The sequence below is a fragment of the Anolis carolinensis genome, chromosome 4, assembly GCF_035594765.1.
Source record: "Anolis carolinensis isolate JA03-04 chromosome 4, rAnoCar3.1.pri, whole genome shotgun sequence".
Classification (NCBI taxonomy): Eukaryota; Metazoa; Chordata; class Lepidosauria; order Squamata; family Dactyloidae; genus Anolis; species Anolis carolinensis.
This window is the reverse complement of record NC_085844.1, coordinates 18,730,864-18,750,595: the sequence shown is the minus strand read 5'-3', so window position 1 is coordinate 18,750,595 and position 19,732 is coordinate 18,730,864. Positions and strand designations below refer to the sequence as shown.

Genomic DNA, 19,732 nt, shown 5'->3' with positions numbered 1-19,732 from the left:
TTGAATAGAAGAACTATGCCACTATTCTAATAAATATTTTTAAAAGTTGGATTGAATCTGGTACCTTGGATAGAATTTGGGAACTTATAGTGAAATACAGACGATGCAAAATGATATATGGCCATGTTTCGGAAGCATTCTCTCCTGACGTTTCACCCACATCTATGGCAGTCATCCTCAGAGGTTGTGAGATCTGTTGGAAACTAGGCAAGTAGGATTTTATATCTGTGAAATGTCCAGAGTGGGAAAAAGAACTCTTGTCTGTTTGAAGCAAATGTGAATGTTGCAATTGTCCACCATGATTAGCATTGAAGCTTTAACGCCTGGCTGCTTCCTGCCTGGGGGGATTCTTTGTTGGGAGGTGTTAGCTGGCTCTGCTTGTTTCATGCCTGGATTTACCCTGTTTTCTTAATGTTGTTCTTTATTTACTATCTTGATTTTGGAGGGTTTTTTTAATACTGGTAGATAGATTTTGTTCATTTTCATGGTTTCCTAAGGATCTTCCACCCTGGACATTCCACTTCTTCTTCATTCGTTCAGTCATTTTCGACTCTTCGTGACCTCATGGACCAGTCCGCACATAATATATAAATCCCACTTGCCTAGTTTCCAACAGACCTCACAACCTCTGAGGGTGCCTGCCATAGATGTGGGTGAAACATCAGGGGAGAATGCTTCCAAAACATGGCCATACAGCCTGAAAACACCACAGCAACCCAGTTATTAATTCCCTTTCCTCATTGTCTTTTGGCAGAAATATGCTTACTATAGACAAAGATCAATACATAGAAGAGAAAAAAATAGCATGTAAAAAAGCATATTTTAGAGGAAAAATTCTCCCAAAATATATACTTTTTCAAAGACTAAAACTCTTGAAGTGAAAAGAAAACCTCACCACTTCACACTGTGATGTGAAAATGGGATGGAGCAGACTTGTGACTGAAAAATGTTAATATTGTCAGACACAAAAGAGAGAGATTTGTTTATCTCTGTGTTCTCCAATTACTTAACTGCTAGAAATATAATTCTCTCTTTCATATCTCTGTTAAGGTCAGATCTACACTTGATACCCAGAACATTTTGTTCGGGCTAAAATTAAGGACTTGTTAATTGTCATTCCATGCAGATGTGTAGCTCCAGAGCCTGTTTCTCCAAAAATGAATTAACAGATGATGTACCTGATACATAACACAGGAGGTGAATTATATCTGTGTAATAAAGAGGTTTAAAGGCTGGTTTTATCAGCCTTCTGATCTAATAAAAATTAGGTGCTTGAGTTTGTATGAAATTGTGGTATGTATATGAGCAGTGACTCCTAAAATAATGCTAATGCCTTGTATAGAAAAAAGATTAAAATATGAAGTTCTCGTGCCATTGGATGCTTTATAAGATAAACCTCAAACTTTGATTGTTTTTAAAGGAAATCTTCAGTGAATAGGTTCAAAGAAAATCCTACTGAGATACAGAGTTAGAGTTTTGCTTGCATTTGGATTATTTTCTTTCCTTCTATTTCATATAGCTCCTGGTGAGCAACATTAAAAGGCATCATGCACATTGCATCAAACTGACAAAGTGTTAGAAAACTGTACCGAGAGAAGAAAGCATCTATTTTTATTGGAAGGAATGGTTATATTTTCACCCCCAAAACAAGCCCAGACATTTCTGAGTTTCAGCCTCAGATCAATTATTTATTCTTTGTTTCTCGTATTGGATCTAAACATTATTTTTTCACACACAACTTCTTGGAATAGCTTTAGACTAGCATCCTACTGTTTCCACTCAAATTTGCATCAAGCGAAGAATATTATATCACCAGGGAGTCGTATAAGTACCTTCTTCAATTTTACATTTTCTTTATCGAGGAAGGTATTGAGCACACATTAATTCATAGCTGGGAATGAAAAATAGGCTTAAAAAAAACTGATAGAGCTTATATTTATTCAAACATGCCCTCACAATTCATCCTCAATTGGCATTATATTGGAGAAGTTTTATTACTTGAAACTATTTGATTGATAGATGTTTTTAGTGTCAGGAATGACTTGAAAAACTGCAAGTCGCTTCTAGTGTGAGAGAATTGGCTGTCTGCAAGGATGTTGCCCAAGGGATGCCCCGATGTTTTACCATCCTGTGGAAGACTTCTCTCATGTCCCCGCATGAGAAGCTGGAGCTGACAGATGGGAACTCACCCTGCTCCCTGGATTTGAACCACCAACCTTTTGGTCAGCAGTCTGGCCAGGACAAGGGTTTAACCCATTGCACCAATGGGACTCCAATTGATGGACTGAAATAATTATATATGAGCCTAGATCTCTGGATGGCTTGCAGTAACTCCAAGTTAAGCAATTTAAGATTAATTAAAATGTAAAACAGTTAAAAATAAATTTTCTGATGGCTGTGCTTTCTGAAAATTGGCATTTTACATTTTCCCTCTGTTACTAGCCCCCATGATATTAGTGGAGCTGCAGTGGCACAATGTGTTAAACCCTTGTGCCAGCTGGACTGCTGACCTAAAGGTTGGGTTGCTGATCTGAAGGTTGCCCGTTCGAATCTGCGAGATGGGGTGAGCTCCCGTCTGTCAGCTCTAGCTTGCGGGGACATGAGAGAAGTCTCCTAGCAGGTTGGTAACACATCCGGGTGTCCCCTGGGCAACATCTCTGCAGATGGCCAATTCTCTTACATCGGAAGCAGTATGTTCTCAAGTTGCTTCTGACAAGATAAAAAAATGATTTTAGTATGAAACAATCTTCATCCCAGTGTGGTTACCCAGAATATATATTTTGTTTGTTTTGTTCCAGTGTTTTATTCACAGACTCACATAGGAACAGTGTGTCCCATGTAAACCTCACAGGTCTCCTGTCATGATTGCCGATGTATCCTGTGGGAAACGGCTCTTATTTATTTTCCTCCTCCTTCTCCCACAACACTCAGTGGCTTACTTACATCTTCACTTGTCATAACTGTTGAGGGCTATCCACTGGAGAGACATGAACAGATTAGATAGCTGCTCTGGCTTTATTTCCAGTTCTCTGACTGAGAGGTAGTGGTTATGAAAAATTCATGATTAAGCCTTGAAGTGTCATAGTTACATTTATCATAGCATTAAACCAACTTAATTCGAGTCTTGGCAAAGTTTTGATCACTTTTTCCTATTCCATAGCACATTTTCTCCACCTATCCTGAATTGCCAGGGACAGTCCTGATTATTTCTTGTCCCACTTTCCCATCTGCTTTTAGGAGCCGCAGTGGCACAGTGGGTTAAACCCTTGTGCCGCTGAACTGCTGACCTGAAGGTTGGGTTTCTGACCTGAAGTTTGGCGGTTCGAATCCAGGAAGCTGGGTGAACTCCCATCTGTCAGCTCTAGCTTGCGGGGACATGAGAGAACCCGTCCAGTAGGATGATAACACATCCAAGCGTTCCCTGGGCAACGTCTCTGTAGATGGCCAATTCTCTCACACCAGAAGCAACTTGCAGTATGTTCTGAAGTTACTTCTGACACAATAAAAAAACTACTTTTAAAATGTCCCAGTTTGTTTCTCCACTTCCTTCCTTTGTCCTTGTCTTCTTTCAGTTGCTGCAAGCTGAGTTCAAAGCATAAGTTTTCCTTGTTGGTCCTTCCCAGTAGATATAGGCAAAGCCACCTACTGCAGCCACTTATGTGTTCTGCCTTATTAAGATCATTTGTCATATCGACCACACACTGATGTTGTTTGGCCACTTCCTCATGTTATCTATTGGAAGGATTTGCCATAGTTGTGCCCTTTTGGACTCAGTATGTGATGCAGAAATTAATTCAGCGGATTCCTTGTCGTCTTATGATTTCTTGGCCATTTCCTTTTTTTTTCATGTTCCCACCCCATCCTTCTCATTCACTGGCATCTCTTTTGTCCAAAGACTGCTCTCTACTCCACCAATCAGCCAAGCATGTTGTTTGAAGACTCATTAAAGAACAATTGACAATTAACAAAGAATTCTTACTCAGCTTTTACAGAACAAGACGAACCAATTCTCATGCGACAGCTATTCTGAAAAGCTCTTGGCTGAGTGTGCTTTCTTGGGGCATGGGGACTTTGATAAATCTCTAGTGTAAAAAACTGGGGCATATAGTCACAGATACCATGGGCGAGATTTTCATGCAAATTTCACAACTGGAACAAGTGATTCCATTCATCAACATGAAAACTATGCGGAACAATGACAAGTGGAGAAGATGGTAGTATCATAGACTCAGAGACCTGTATTTGACCCACGGTTCAAAAAAGCAAGAACAATGGAGAAGGAGCAAGTGAACCTAAAGCACAATTTCCATTCCACATGAAATGGATGTCATTGAGCATAATACAGTGGGATATCTCTGTGGATATGAATGAACTGACCAACAAGTGCCAATTAATTTCCTTTTTTTTTCTTTTTCGTGCCAGGAGTGACTTGCAAAACTGCAAGTCACTTCTTGTGTGAGAGAATTGGCCATCTGCAAGGACGTTGCCCAGGAGACACCCGGATGTTTTGATGTTTTTACCATTGTTTTGGGAGGCTTCTCTCATGTCCGCGCATGAAGCTGGAGCTGATAGAGGGAGCTCATCTGTGCTCTCCCTGGGTTGGATTCAAAGTGGCAACCTTAAGATCAAAGACCCAACCTTCAAGTCAGCAGTCCTGCCGGCACAAGGGTTTAACCCACCGTGTCATTGGGGGCTTCCTATTGAAAGATTTGACATAGGGCCAGTTTTACTGATTTAGCAAGTCATGAGTAGAGTTTGAAAAGTTCATTTTTCTAGGGTTTTTTTTTTCATTCCTTTAAAAACACCTTTGGAATTGATATAAAAGTAAAGTAAAGAGAGGTGAGCAATGAGCCATTGTGGAATCCCCCAACCAAGGTGTGTGTGCAAATGGTTGTGTCAGCATGATGTATAGTTTGTGTGTTGGACTACAATTCTGGAGATCAGGGTTTGTATTCCCGCACTCCATGAAAACCCATTCAGTGGCCCTGGGCAAGGCACGCTTTCACAACCTCAGAGGATGGCAGTGGCTAATCTCTTCTGAATCAATCTTGTCACGAAAACCCAGTGGCAGGTTCCTCAATGCCACTGTCACCTGGTGCCTTCTGTGTTAGTGGTCCAAGTTTTTATCCAGCTTTAGAGACCTCTGAGGCTGAAATAGTGTGACGTGGCCAAGATTCTTGCTGCTGTTATTATTATTGTGTTATATTTATACCCCGCTTTTTCTCACCACAAGGAGACTCAAAAGTGGCTAAGTTTACCAGGGTATTTTTTTTTTGATTGAGCAGGATTCAAAGCTCTCCAGAGTCCAATGCTCAATCTACTGCACCAGAAAAAATATATATACATATACAATCAGCTCTCCCTACTCTTGGATTTGACCATTCACAGCTTGACTTATTCCCACACCTCAAAAGTAACCTTGTACAATTTTTAGATCATGTGATTTTAATATTTATATTAGGATGCTTTTGATGCTCAGTCTTAGTGTTTAAATGTTGTATATGATTATATTTAATGGTTTTAATGATTTTTTATTATATGTATGTTGGCATTGAATTCTTGCCATTAATATGAGTTCTCCCAGGGGTGAGAAAGGTGGTAAATAAATAAATAAATTGTTTTGCCATTTTATATAAGGGATATAAGGGATAGTATTTCATTATGTCACGATGTATACTAGGATTCAGCATCCATGGATTTTGCTAAATCCATGGATCCAGAATCCAACCTTAGTGGATACCAAGGGTCCATACACACAAAGAAAAGCCAGGAGTAATAAAATATAAAACTACACAATGCAATTAAAACCTCCAGAAAAAAATGCAACACAATATACAGCAAACTGAATGATACATATAACCAAAATATGCAAGATTATAAAAGAATAATAGTTTACAGTTCTGGAGCACATGAAATTTGCTTTACTAATCCTCCTAACAACACACTTAAGTCCTGATTCAAAGCAGTCTTCTGAATTTGTCCCATCCCTTTATAATGCTAATGGAATATGTAATCACCTTGAGTATATTTGTACACTTTAACTTACACGTGTGTACTTTGTTCTCCCCCTCCTTTTTTTTCATTTCAGGTTGATGAATACTGAAAATGCACTTTTACAAGCCAGAGAAGAGGAGGGAATAAAATACGAACGTACGTTCATGGCATCTCAACTGATTGATTGGCTGATCCAGGAAGGGGAGGTCACCACGAGATCTGAAGCGGAACAACTTGGCCGAAGACTGCTCGAGCATGGGATTATACAGCATGGTGAGCAGCATGCTCTGCTTTAGGCTAGATGTGGGAAAAACCTCTAAGAGGGATTCATTATTTAGCATGTATCTCTTAATTGAGAGGAGAAAAACGTTTCATCTGTTGAAGGCAACAATGTATTGGGCCACCTTTTTATTACGGACTAGCTTTGCCCAGCCACGCGTTGCTGTGGCTTATGGGAATCCTTGGTTGGCCAGGTGGAATAGCAGTGAATAGCCTTGCCATCTCAAAGCCTGGCCATTTTCTGGAGTAGCTGGAGCTGTTTATTGTATGAACATAGAGGCATGGATGAGGGGTTGTGCTGCCAAGTTTAGTGTTTCTGGGATGTGTAGTTTTGTTGTTTTGTCCTAGGCCGAAATTTCATTACTCTTTTATATATATAGATTGGGCAGCTCCTAGCCTCCAAAATCCAAAATTGTTCATATGGGTGGTTAAGATAGTGACACCTTTTTCTTTCTAATACAGTAGAGTCTCATTTATCCAAGATAATTGGGCCAGCAGAACATTGGATAAGCAAAAATCTTGGGTAATAAGGAGGGATTAAGAAAAAAGCCTATTAAACATAAAATTACATTTTGATTTTACAAATTAAGCACCAAAACATCATGTTTTATAAGAAATTATTTATTTATTTATTTATTTACCGCATTTATATACCGCTTTTCTCACCCCTGGGGGGACTCAAAGCGGTTTACAACATAATGGCAAAATTGACAGGAAAAGCAGTTCAATACACAGTAATGTTATGTAGTAATTACTGTATTTACGAACTTCGCACCAAAACATTACAACATTTACTATAAAAACAATGACTACTAAAAGGCAGACTGCCTTGGATAATACAGAACCTTGGATAAGTGAAGCTTGGATAAGTAAGACTCTACTGTATTTCAAGATAGATAACATTTGTTTCGTGTGCAGAATGATTAAAACCATTGTGCGTAAAATTACCTTCACACTATGTGTATAAGATGCATATGAAACATATTTAGACTTGGGTCCCATCTCCAAGGTATCTCATTATCTATGTATGCATATGCACATACAGGCATTCCAAAATCTCAAACACTTCTGGTTCCAAGTTATTTAGATCAGGGACACTCAGCCTGTAGCTAGCAGGACCAGAACTAGTAATGGACAGTCTTGGTCCTGCCCTTGCTTCTCTGTGACATTATCCTTTTCAGAACTCGGCAAGTTCATTTTAAAAAATTAGCTTGTTCTGTAAAACCTGGATATTCTCCAAAGTAGAACTCCCATGCCTTGCCAGACCTTGCCAGTCTGCACACCAGAGCCCTGGTTTCATGCAAAACCTTTCCAAAACTGGAAACAAGAGCTCATTTCATGGTAAAACTTTCCCAGGATTTAAGTAGTCTTTATTTCCTGTCTTCAGCCACTGAACCAAGATAAAGGCAGAAGAATAATGAAGTGGTGCTTATTGATCATTATGGCAAGAAATCAAGCAGCACAGGCTTCATTAAGTCTAAAGCAAATTGCATTCAACCGCATATCTTTTCAGGGGCTGTGAAGTACAGAATTCAGTCTTGTGATGCCATTTTGTTGTGGAAACAAGGATTGGTGATAAAGTTTCAGTGGAGACACCTTTCCTCATGATAATAACTCTTTCAGGAGTGAATTTCCCTTCTTAGGGGTAAATTCACTTCTTGTTGTCTCACCCCCATTTGTAACTATGAGTCATTTGTAAGTTGGATATTTGTAACTCGGGGACTGCTTGTATTTGTGCCAATTCAGTGCAATAAATAAGCTCAATTATGTTAAAATCAATGCTCTTTCATCTTTCCTTTCATGTTAGCAAAGCCCAGAACTCAAAGAAGGAAGGATTAAACCAAGGTGAACTATTTATGGCCAGGAACAGATTATTTTATTTATTTATTTATTTATTTACAGTATTTATATTCCGCCCTTCTCACCCCGAAGGGGACTCACATTATGTACAGTTAGGGCAAACATTCAATGCCCATAAACACATCGAACCGAGACAGAGACAACAGACAGACAGACGCAGAGGCAATTTAACTTTCTCCTGAGGGGATGTTTGATTCTGGCCACAGGGGGAGCAGCTGCTTCATCATCCACTCTGATGATACTTCCTCATTCCAATGTTGTAAATTAGTTAAACTTGCCTCCCCACTTTTATAAGTGGTACCTTATTTCCTACTTGATAGATGCAACTATCTTTCGGGTTGCTAGGTCAGCAACGAGCAGGGGCTATTTTTTATTTTTAATTGACGGGTGCTCACCCTGCCACGGGCTGGCCTCAAACTCATGACCTCATGGTCAGAGTAATTTATTGCAGCAGCTGCTTACCAGCCTGCACCACAGCCCGGCCCCATAGTTAAATTGCTGTAGTTGCTGAAGTCTGATATTGGTGAAGGATAGAATAAGGTGCATCCATGGGTTCTGCACCCATGGATTCAACAAACCATGGCTTAAATTAAGTAAACCTATACATTATTTGGTATTTTACACAAGAATTTACTATGTCATTATATATTAAGGGACTTGAACACCCACAGATTTCTGTATCCACGGGGATCCCAGAATCAAACCCCAGTGGATACCAGGCGCCCATTGTACTTTCCTTCCATTTTCCCTTTTGAATCTTTTGCTATCCTCAACATTTTATATATTGATGAGTAATGAGGTAAAAATGTATGAGATAAGGCTGTAAATCTCATTGAGGCTGCAGGGCTGAAACTGTGTCCACAGAGAAAGATTTGTCTGCTTCTTTCTACCCTACTTTCTGTTTCATGTATCCTTCATTTCTTTCTTTAGTTGTTATGCTGTCACTCATAAAACAAGTCTAAGACTGGGTTTTCTGTTTGAAAGTGCTGGGGGGAAGGGGGCTAGCTACCACTGTATTTCAATTTTGCCTGTGGCCCTTGGACCAATTTCAAAAGCTCTCAGCAAGTGACCTATTCTCCGATCCTTGAACTCTGGCCAAAATACATGTCCCTCCTCATCAGGACCCTAGACAGAAAGGAAGAAGAGAGAGAAGGGAACGAGAGGGGGAGAAAGAGAGAAGTGGAGTTTAGAAATAATTAAGAAAAGTCTGTTTGGTTAACTAATTGGTTTTTTGTATAACAAGGAGACAAGACTACACTGAAATTTGAATATTTATTTATTTATTTGCTTAGCAAAATCCAAAAAGACTCTGGGAAAATGCCAGACGATGAAAACTGGGATGCCTGTGACCGAACAATATTAAAATGCTAATGAAATAGTTGCAAGTTATTAATGACAAAAAACGATACTGTTCCGTCATCTGGTGGATTCCAAAAGGAGGTGTAGACAAGAAAAGATTAGTCCATTTTATGGGGAGGAGAGGGAGTTGATGGAGAAAAACAATTTTCACTAGTTATTCCCCTCCACCCTTTCCCATATCATAAACAATGGTTGTTTTTGGGTAGCTGTGAGTTTTCCAGGCTGTATGGCCATGTTCCAGAAGCATTCTCTCATTACGTTTTGCCCACATCTATTGCAGGCATCCTCAGGTGTTGGAGGTCTGTTGGAAACTAGGCAAGTGGGGTTTATATATTTGGGGAATGTCCCGGGTGGGAGAAAGATCTCTTGTCTATTTGAGGCAAGTGCAAATGTTTCAATTGACTTCCTTGATTCGTATTGAATAGCCTTGCAGCTTCAAAGCTTGGCTGACCTTGATTCGTATTGAATAGCCTTGCAGCTTCAAAGCTTGGCTGCTTTCTGTCTGGGAGAATCCTTTGCTGGTAGGCGATTAGCTGGTTGTTTAATGAATGAATGAATTAATGGTTGTTTCTACAGTGGTGACATGGGTGGGGGATTAACAGTAAAACGGGGGGGGGGGGGTATTAATTCCTTCAATCCCCCTCCTCATAAAATGGACTATCTTTCTCTGTCTAGCACCCTCTTGTAGCCTCTGCCTGGATAATGGACCAGTTCCCAAAAACATACACAAGCTAAGAAAGGCTGCAGCAGTTAGTTTTTGCCCAAACCTACTGGGAAGGGCAACATTTTGCTCCTGCTGAGTTAACTGGCAAATTGCTTTTGTGCTTTGTACTCAGTTTGCAGCAAAGGGGGAAAGTGAAAGGAGGTCAAAGGAGGAAAGTGAGGAGAGGAGAAAAAGCAAGGTTTTTTTTTTTAAAAAAAAAGCAGCTGAGGGGGGAAGTGGTAAGATGATGGGGAAACTGGGACATTTAAAAAGCAGCTGAAAAAAGAACTAGGACATGTGAGGATTACTGTAAGTGGAGCAGTTACTGCCAAATTGGGGCAGTTGGTGGAGATGCAGTTCATCTTTCCTTGCACGTACAACAAATCTCTATAATATCAGATCTTACTGGGGCCTTAGAAAGGCCTTGCCTATCACTGCAAATTATGGTGCTGAAAGAGAGCACAATCCACCAAAAGACAAAGTCCAATTTAAAGTAATGGAATGGGATTTAGTCTTGGTTGTCCAAAGCCCCACTAGTACTAGCGGGATTGAATCATTTTTGCCAGTCTTGTAATGGGATAATTTATTTATAGGCTTTAGGCCATGCTATCCAGCATTTATTGCCCTGTATTTACTTGTAGCAGGCTGTCTCCTCTTTCATTCACTGTTGCCCTTTGGCAATACCAGTCCTTGAAGGGATTGAGTTACAGCTGGCTCAACGAGGTTCTGCTTTGGTTTTTAATTTTACTTCTTTAGAACTTGGAATGAAAACCAGGGAGCAACTCCTGCCAGTTTGCATCATAGTTGTGCAATTACTCTTGATGCTAACTTAACTTCTGATTTATTGGCTGCCAGCTGCTAAGGGCACTGAATACACAGAAAGCAAATTCCCATGTCTTCCAGGTAGGGAGATGAGAGCTGCATTTGCACCATAGAATTAATGCACTTTGACACCACTTCAAATGTTATGGGTCAGTGCTATGGAATCCATGGGTTTATAATTTGTTGAGGCACCAACACTCTTTGGCAGAGAAAGCTAAACAACTTGACAAACTGCATGATTCCATAGCATTAAGCCATGCTTTCATTCTGCGGCATCGATGCACCCAAGATGGGAGAGGCAACATAGGGTAAAAACAAACTGCACCAATGGAATCTTAGTGGAGGGTTTAATTGGTTTGTGATCCTATACAAAGTTTAGATGGCAGACTGGTCTGGCCATTGTCCTGCAGAGCTCAGAAAAATAATGTTTTTGGAGTGCAGCTCCTAGAATCCTCCAGTGAATGCATTCTGATTGTAGGATTCTGAGAGCTAGGGTCCAGAAAAAGTAATTTTCCCATTGGTTGCTGTGAGTTTTCTGAGTTGTATGGCTGAGGTAGGAAGCAGTCAAACTTTGCAGCTACAAGGCTATTCAATGCTAATCAAGGTGATTAATTGCAACATTTATACTTGCCTCAAACAGATAAGAGTTCTTTCTCTCACCCTGGACATTCCACAGATATATAAACCCCACTTGTCTAGTTTCCAACAAACCTCACAACCTCTGAGGATGCCTACCATAGATGTGGGTGAAACATCAGCAGAGAATGCTTTGGAACATGGCCATACAGCCCGGAAAACTCACAGCAACCCAGTGATTTTGGCCATGAAAGCCTTCAACAACACATTAAATTTCCCATGCTCTGCTTTTGAGAAGAAAGAGTACATCTACACTCTGTGATTAATGTAGTTTGACACCACTCTAACTTCCATAGCTCAGTGCTGTGGATATTGTAGTTTGGTGAGACGCCAGCACTCTTTGGCAGAAATGGCTAAAGACCTATAAAACTATGGCTCCCAATTGAAGTGATGTTGAGCTCAATTAATTCTACAGTGTAGGTGCACCCTAAAACAAAGCAAAGCTTCATAGTAAATATTTGTTCATTCACTGTGTTAAACAAAAACAAGGCAAACTGTTCCAAGGATTGAAGGAACAGGGGGTCCCATTTTTTTAAACATCAAATCACAGTTCTCCCAGTAGGACCATTCTGAAAAAGTTTGTTTTAAGGCTCTCACAATCCCCTAGTTAAAATGGTCAATTTCATATTAATTCAGTAAGTCTGGATGCTGTCATCCAAAAAGTACTTGTCCTGTTTGTGAAAAGCAACAGAGAAAGCTGTTTAACATCAAGCCTGAACATCAGTCTTATTTGCTAGTATTGCCAATGCTGACTGGTAGAGGTTTTCCAGGATTTAGGGGAACTTTTTCACACTGACATGGATATGTGGTCTTTCTCCTTCCATTGCATTTGGAGGTGATCTTGGAGACAAAAATGCTTTCCCTTCTATAGACAACTGCAGATTTTGAGCAGATCCCAAAACCATTGATTGATTGATACCACACTATTCTGGCCAAAGTTAAACACGGTTTCTCTTGGCAAGTCAGTAATGGCAACACCCTGAAACTGCAGACAGCAGAGTTGTATGCAAACCCCTTGTTTCAGTCTGACTTTAGTAATGAAGTGCTTATTGAATTCCCAAGCAATCTGGGATGAATAGCCAGCTAAGTCCTAGAAACTAAGTTCTTCAATTTGAGGATGTTGCCAATAGGAAATTTTATTTGAAGGAAGATTGTTTCCTTATGAATTCATTGTTGTTTTCAAGGCTTGGAAGTAATATACTGTCATTCATGGAATTCTAGGCTGGATCTAAACTGCCATGTGGTTCAGTGCAGTTCTAATTGCATTATCTGGGTCCACACTAAGCATATAATGCAGTTCAAACTGCATTATATGGCAGTGTAGACCCAGCCCTAGAGTTGGAAGAGACCTCATGGGCCATCAAGTTCCAACCCTGTTTAGTGCAGGATCTCAAACTAAAACATCTCCAACTTTTGGCCATCAGATAAAGAGACCACACCACCACCACCCTCTAACCAATTGGTTTCTTCCACTCCAACAAGACCTTCATATCCACAGGGAAAATATTCCCAGTTGGAACACAGATACCTGAAACTGTGGATATGACTGAATACCATTAAATTACTTGCCTTCTGGTCCTAATGTACCATACACTTGAGCTGGAAGACCTTAAGAGGTATCCCATATAGGAGTTTGCTTGTAAACAAGCTGCAACAAATCACTCTGACCAAGAGGTCATGAGTTCGAGACCAGCCCGGTGCCTGCATCTGTCTCTGTCTTCTATGTTATGGCATTGAATGTTTGCCTTATATGTGCAATGTGATCCGCCCTGAGTCCCCTTCGGGGTGAGAAGGGCAGAATATAAATACTGTAAATAAATAAATACATACATACATACTTTGGATAGCACTCTTTTGAAGGGAAGGCCAAAATCTTTGCAGAGCTGCAGCTTCTTGAATCCCATAGCATTGGGCTATGGCAATTAAAGTGCTGTCAAACTGCATTGATCCTACAGTATAGATGCCCCCGATAAATTATTTTGATGTGTTTTAATCTTTGCCCTAAGAGGCGTAGTGATTTGAGTGTTGGACTGTAACTCTGGAGACCTTGGTTCAATCCCCTACTTGATCAGGGAAATCCATTGAGTGAGTCACATACTTGAGCCTTCAAAAACATGATGGTTTTGACTTAAGGTTCCAGTAAGTCAGAAAAGACTGGAAGAACAACAATTTAAATAAGAGTGATATAAATTTTAGAGCAGTAGTTCTCAACCTGTGGGTCCCCAGATGTTTTGGCCTTCAACTCCCAGAAATCCTAACAGCTGGTAAACTGGCTGTGATTTCTGGGAGTTGTAGGCCAAAACACCTGGGGACCCATAGGTTGACTGGGAGTCACTTTCCGCATTTTAAAAGCCATTTAAATCTCATTTTAAAATTAGGTGTAAAGCAAAACATGCTTTACACATTATTTACACATGCACGTTGGAAGCAACAGCCAATAATTTATTTTTTAAAAATAAAAGTATCACTAACATGCTAGCTTTCACAGTTGATGCTTCTAAATTCAGCTGTTTTCCCAGAGTAACCAACACTATTTGTTCTTCTCAGCTGCTGAGATGGAATGATCATGGATTTAGTGGAAGCAAACCAATATAGCATCTGCTTTAATTGCAACATCTGTACATTTAGGAAGACTGTAACAACTAGAAAATTAGAATATCCACCTCCTGCATCCTGTGTTCCAAATTGCAGGCTTAATTTGAAGCAACAGCTGCCTAGTATTCAATCTGTTATCTCTATACTGTAATTTTCATGGTTCTGTTTGTAAGTAAATATTATATATCCTTTGCCAAGTTGATGTTAGGGCTGAAATGTTTTTCATGGCTTGTTTAACAGTATTGTCAGAACAGTTTCAATTAAATAGACCGACATTTCATCTGAAGCCCAGAGAAGCTGAATTGGCTAGCAAGGGAGCATACAATAAAAATACATTTGTGCCCCATAGGGTGACTTTCTAAACTGCTATTGCAGTTTATGATAGAACCTGGCTGCTTTTAGTTATTAAATGATTAATAAAATGAATTCACCTTCCCTAATGAATGTTGCAATCACAGAACTGAAAGATAGTTGAATGTCACCCTTTGCTTATTGGTGGGTCTTCTACTGAGACAAGGTTTCACTAAATCTGTTTTAATTTATTGTAATCCTGCATTCCTTCTGATATAGCTTTGAGGCAAGAATCCTTCAATTCAAAGATTAATAATTCTTAAAATACAAATTCAGTATGCCTTATCCAAATTGGTTGGGATCAGAAGTGTTTTGGATTTTAAAATTTTTAATTCTTATTTTGGAATACAGTAGAGTCTCACTTATCCAACACTCGCTTATCCAACGTTCTGGATTATCCAACACATTTTTGTAGTCAATGTTTTCAATATATCGTGATATTTTGGTGCTAAATTCATAAATACAGTAATTACCACATAGCATTACTGTGTATTGAACTACTTTTTCTGCCAAATTTGTTGTCTAACATGATGTTTTGGTGCTTCATTTGTAAAATCATAACCTAATTTGATGTTTAATAGGCTTTTCCTTAATGCCTCCTTATTATCCAACATATTTGCTTATCCAACATTCTGCCAGCCCGTTTATGTTGGATAAGTGAGACTCTACTATACCTGTATTTGCATATACTGTATGCACATAATGAGATATTTTGGAGATGGGACCCAAGTCTAAACATAAAAATCATTTATGCTTCCTATATACCTTTTGCACAAAACCATAATTCTATTGGCTGCAACCCTGGCAATTGTAAGAGGAATCACACTCTTCTTATATTTGTGTGGTATTGAAAGAACACACGTAACTTTTAATAGTTGTGTGTACACTGAGCCATCTGAAAGCAAAGGTGCCACTGTCCCAGTTATCCATGTGGGCAATTTCAGATTTTGAGATAGCGGATGCTCAGCCTGTATTACTTGTTCACAGATATTACCTTGTTACACACTTTATAACAGCCCTATAAGGTAGATTACTAGAAGAAGCTAGAACTCACTTGTTCTACTGATGCTTAAGTTTGCATCAAAGGCAAAGTTCAAGCCAGTGATTTCCTCCTTCATTGCAAAGTCTGTCTGCTGTTGTGCTTCACCAACTACCTGAGTAATCAGAGTGTTTTGCTTCCTCAAACACCTTCATATTGAGCGCAGGTTTAGCTTGCGCCCCTTCTACACTGCTATGTAATCCAGTTCGAAGCAGATAATCTAGATTTTATATGGCATTGTAGATGGAGCCTGGGCCCCTTCCACACAGCTGAATAAAATCCTACAGTATCTGCTTCAAACTGGAATATATGGCAGTGTGGGCTCAGATAACCCAGTTCAAAGCAGATATTGTAGGATTATCTGCCTTGATATTCTGGGTTATATGGCTGTGTGGAAGGGCCCTTAGTCTTTTTCAGGTGGTACTGCTCCCTGCCTTTCAGGAACTTGCTTTTGCTAAGAGTGCATATACACTGTAGAACTGATGTAGTTTCACACTATGTTTACTACCATGGCTCAGTGTGAGGAAATTACAGGAGTTCTAGTTTGAGGACTTTGTAAAACTACAGTTACCATGATTTCATAACATTGAGCCATGGCAGTTAAGAATAACTGCATTAAACCTACAGTGTGGATGCACACATGATGGCTAAGATTCTACATGTACGTATGTAAGCTCTGCATGTGCAGTTCAAAGTCATATTAGTACAGTCATAGGCAAACTTCAGCCCTCCAGGTGTTTTGGTCTTCAGCTCCCACAATTCCTAACAGCCGGTAAGCTGGCTGGGACTTCTGGGATTTGAAACCCAAAACACCTAGAGACCTGAAGTTTGCCCATGGCTTAGTATATGGCAGCTGCCAAGCCTTGAAAGGGGTCCACTCTGCTATCATTTACTAGTGGGAAAAGGAGGAGGAAAGACACAATTCAGGCCATAGAGAAGCAGCCAGTGTGAGGATGAAGTGAAGTGGACTCACAAGGAGTGCCTCCATCTTTCCTTCTTCCAGGAGTTCAAAGCAGCCAGATTTCCATGGTGTGAATAGCTCTCTCTCCGTTCCTCCTGGCAAGGAAAAGGAGCAGCAACTTATGTTGACAGGTGCCAGACGTGGGAGGTTTTTGGGCAGAACACAAAGCCAAGAGAAGATATTTCCCATCCAAAAAGTGATTTAACACATGTGTAAGCTGCGGTTTAACATGCGTAAATCACTAACAAGATGCCAGTTAGTTATTGTTAATCAGAGCCCTTTTATACTGTATAATTACAACACTATGATCCCACTTAAACTGCCATGGTTATATTCTGTGGAAGCCTTGATTTCTATTTTAGGGAAGGGAGCCTAATGGTTTGAGTGCTGGGCTATGACTTTGGAGACCAGAGTTCAAATTCTTGCTTGAAAACCCAGCGGGCGATCCTTCACGGATCACATACTCTCAGCCCCAGAAACCCCTGCAGGGTGGGAAAATGTTATCAGGTGGCAAAGTATCCTAGATCAACCGTTATGAATTGGAGTCCCTTAATGCAGATATGGGAAACTGCAAAAGGCAAAGACACCTTGAAGGGCTGCACATGCATTTTAAGACCCTCCATGCTTCCCATTTAAAAATAAAGATGTTTCATAAAGCTTTTGCCATGCCCTAGGGGCTTAAGGAAAAGAGCTTTCCAAAATGAAAGTTCACTTATGGGGTTGAACTTTGTTAGCAAAAACATAGATGTAAAAATAAAAACATAGAATAAACTAGTGGGCACATTTTGAAGTTATAGATGTGGGCGTTGAGGGGCACTTTGTGGGTCTTAAGATGTGGACTGTGCATTTTACATAGCCTATTTCTGTTTTGGAGGTTGCTTGCATTGCTGATAAGGAGGAAGCCTACACAGAACTAGCATTGTTCAAGTTGACAGCTATGACAAAAGCAATTCTCATAGCTTTGCTAGATTTTTCATATACTCACAACCTCTCTCCAGTTGCAAGACAGATCCAAAGCATGGGTGGTGATAGTGATGATTTGTGGTTATTTTTTTGAGTGAATGGCAGAAAATTATTTACATGAAACAAAGGCGTGAGAAACAATAGGTGAGATGGGAGAATAAAACTGTTCTTTACTCACATCAGTCAAGGACTAAATGTCATTTTTAGACTAGATCCACCGAACCAATGGAACCCAGTCTGACTTGCCAAGTTCGCACTGATTTAATGGGCTTACTTGCAATAAGCCCAACTTGGCTCTATATTTTGGGAACACTAACCAAGAATTTTTGAAAATTACTTTTTTGGACTACAACTCCCAGAATCATCCAGAAGTATTCTGGGAGTCTTAAAAGCTATTTTTCCAAGTTTGCATAAAAACATACTGAAATCTTTGGAGAAAAGGATGTAATACTGGGAACTGGCTTTGATACAGTGATGGAGGAACAACAGTAAGTGCATTTGCAGATGCCAGCTAGAACCTTTAAGCAGAATGGGGAAAAGCTCTCCAATGTGTCAGTTTCTTTTTATCTGAAATATTTATACTCCATTGGGAGATAAAGTTGGAAGTGAAACCCCTTCTGCTGTATCCACGCGAACAGTGATTAACACTGTAAGGGGGATTCAATGATGCTTATTTAATGGGGCCAAAACAGGAGATTAGTTTGTCAATATGGGCAGGAGTGTGTCATTCTTTCACATGCAAAAATAAATTTAAAAAATCAATTAATCAGATGGCAGAAAATATGAGAAGATGCAGCATATTCAGTGTTTTACATAATCCCAAACATTTAAAGTTTTGATTTATGTGAAACCTGCTTTTGGAGACTATACAAAAATGAGAAAAGAAAAATAAATTTGACTTGATCCAGACCTTTGCCCAGTCAGGCCAAGTCTGAAAAACAGAGCTAGATCTAATATAATGTTGGTGAAGCAAAAAGCCCTGGCCACATATCTATGCTAGATCTCAACTCAAGGAGGCTAGAGGTGCTGGGCAGGGTCCGGAATAAAACACTAGGCAGGACAGTCTTTTGCTAACTATTCTCTTGACAGATGACCAGATTTTCAGCTGTGGCCAAATTTTGCTTCCCATTCTCTAGTTGTAGGATAACTCCCTTTGTGCCAAGTTTCCTTTGGAAAAGGCAGCATATTTTCCCCTGAGGTCCACTTCTAAGGTTCCTGCCATGTGAAAGTGGAGGGACAGGAGGGAAGCATAGGATGGAGATAGAGGAAACCATGATCTAGGTAAAGGGTTTGTCTTTTTATGATCCCTCAATGTTAGGGAGAAGAGATTATCCAATTTGTGCCTTATCTGGTCCCTACAAGAGCAAATACAGACAAAAAACTATTTGCACAAGAAGGTGCTTCCTAGCAGTTTCATAGGACCTCATCAGCTGGCCCTTTGTAAAGCAGGGGACAATGCGGAAAATTGTGGGGTAGCGCAAGGAACTGTAACTCTGTTCCCTACCGTCGAGGTTCATCCTCTGCCTCCCCATGACATTTTTCTGCTGTACCCTGCTTCCTCTTCAGTTCTTTTGACTTTTCTATGAGGTGTACACAATGCTGCAGGTATGAAGCACCACTAAGTCCCATCGGAAGTAACCCTGATTCATGTGATGGGCTCTGGGGGACTCTGTGCTGACAGTGCAGAGAAACGGGGAGAAGACATTTCTCTTCCTTTGTCTGCTGGTGACCTTGGCCTAACAACACAAACAAAAGACTTTGAAATAGTTGAAATCCAACTTACTAAAGCCTTGAAAGATCTCTCCAGCTACTACAAAGATAACCACCTGAAGCCTAACCCTGCCAAGACACAAGTGTGTGCTTTCCACCTACAGAACCATGAAGCCATTAGGAAATTAAAAGTTATGTAGGAAGGCCAAGAAATTGAACATTGGTTCCATCCTAAATATCTTGGTGTCACCTTAGATCAAACACTAACATATAGAAAACACTGCATAAACACTAAGCACAAGGGAGATGCATACAAAAATCCTGCAGAAACTTACTGGTAGCGCATGGGGTGCAGCATACCCCAAATTAATAAGAACATCAGTCCTGGCCTTGTCTTACTCAATTGCTGAGTATGCCTGCCCTGTGTGCCTGCCCTGTTTGGTACACGTCTGCCCATGCG

At 40.1% G+C, this 19,732-nt stretch overlaps 1 protein-coding gene across 1 annotated transcript in view; it reads left to right on the top strand.

Annotated features, from left to right (window-relative positions):
• The window catches only part of deptor (DEP domain containing MTOR interacting protein), a 70,215-nt gene that overhangs the window by 26,093 nt on the left and 24,390 nt on the right, over positions 1–19,732 (top strand). The window contains exon 5 of the mRNA XM_003224832.4: positions 6,089–6,267. Coding sequence (XP_003224880.2) covers positions 6,089–6,267 — 179 coding nt within the window. The remainder of the gene's footprint in view (positions 1–6,088; positions 6,268–19,732) is intronic.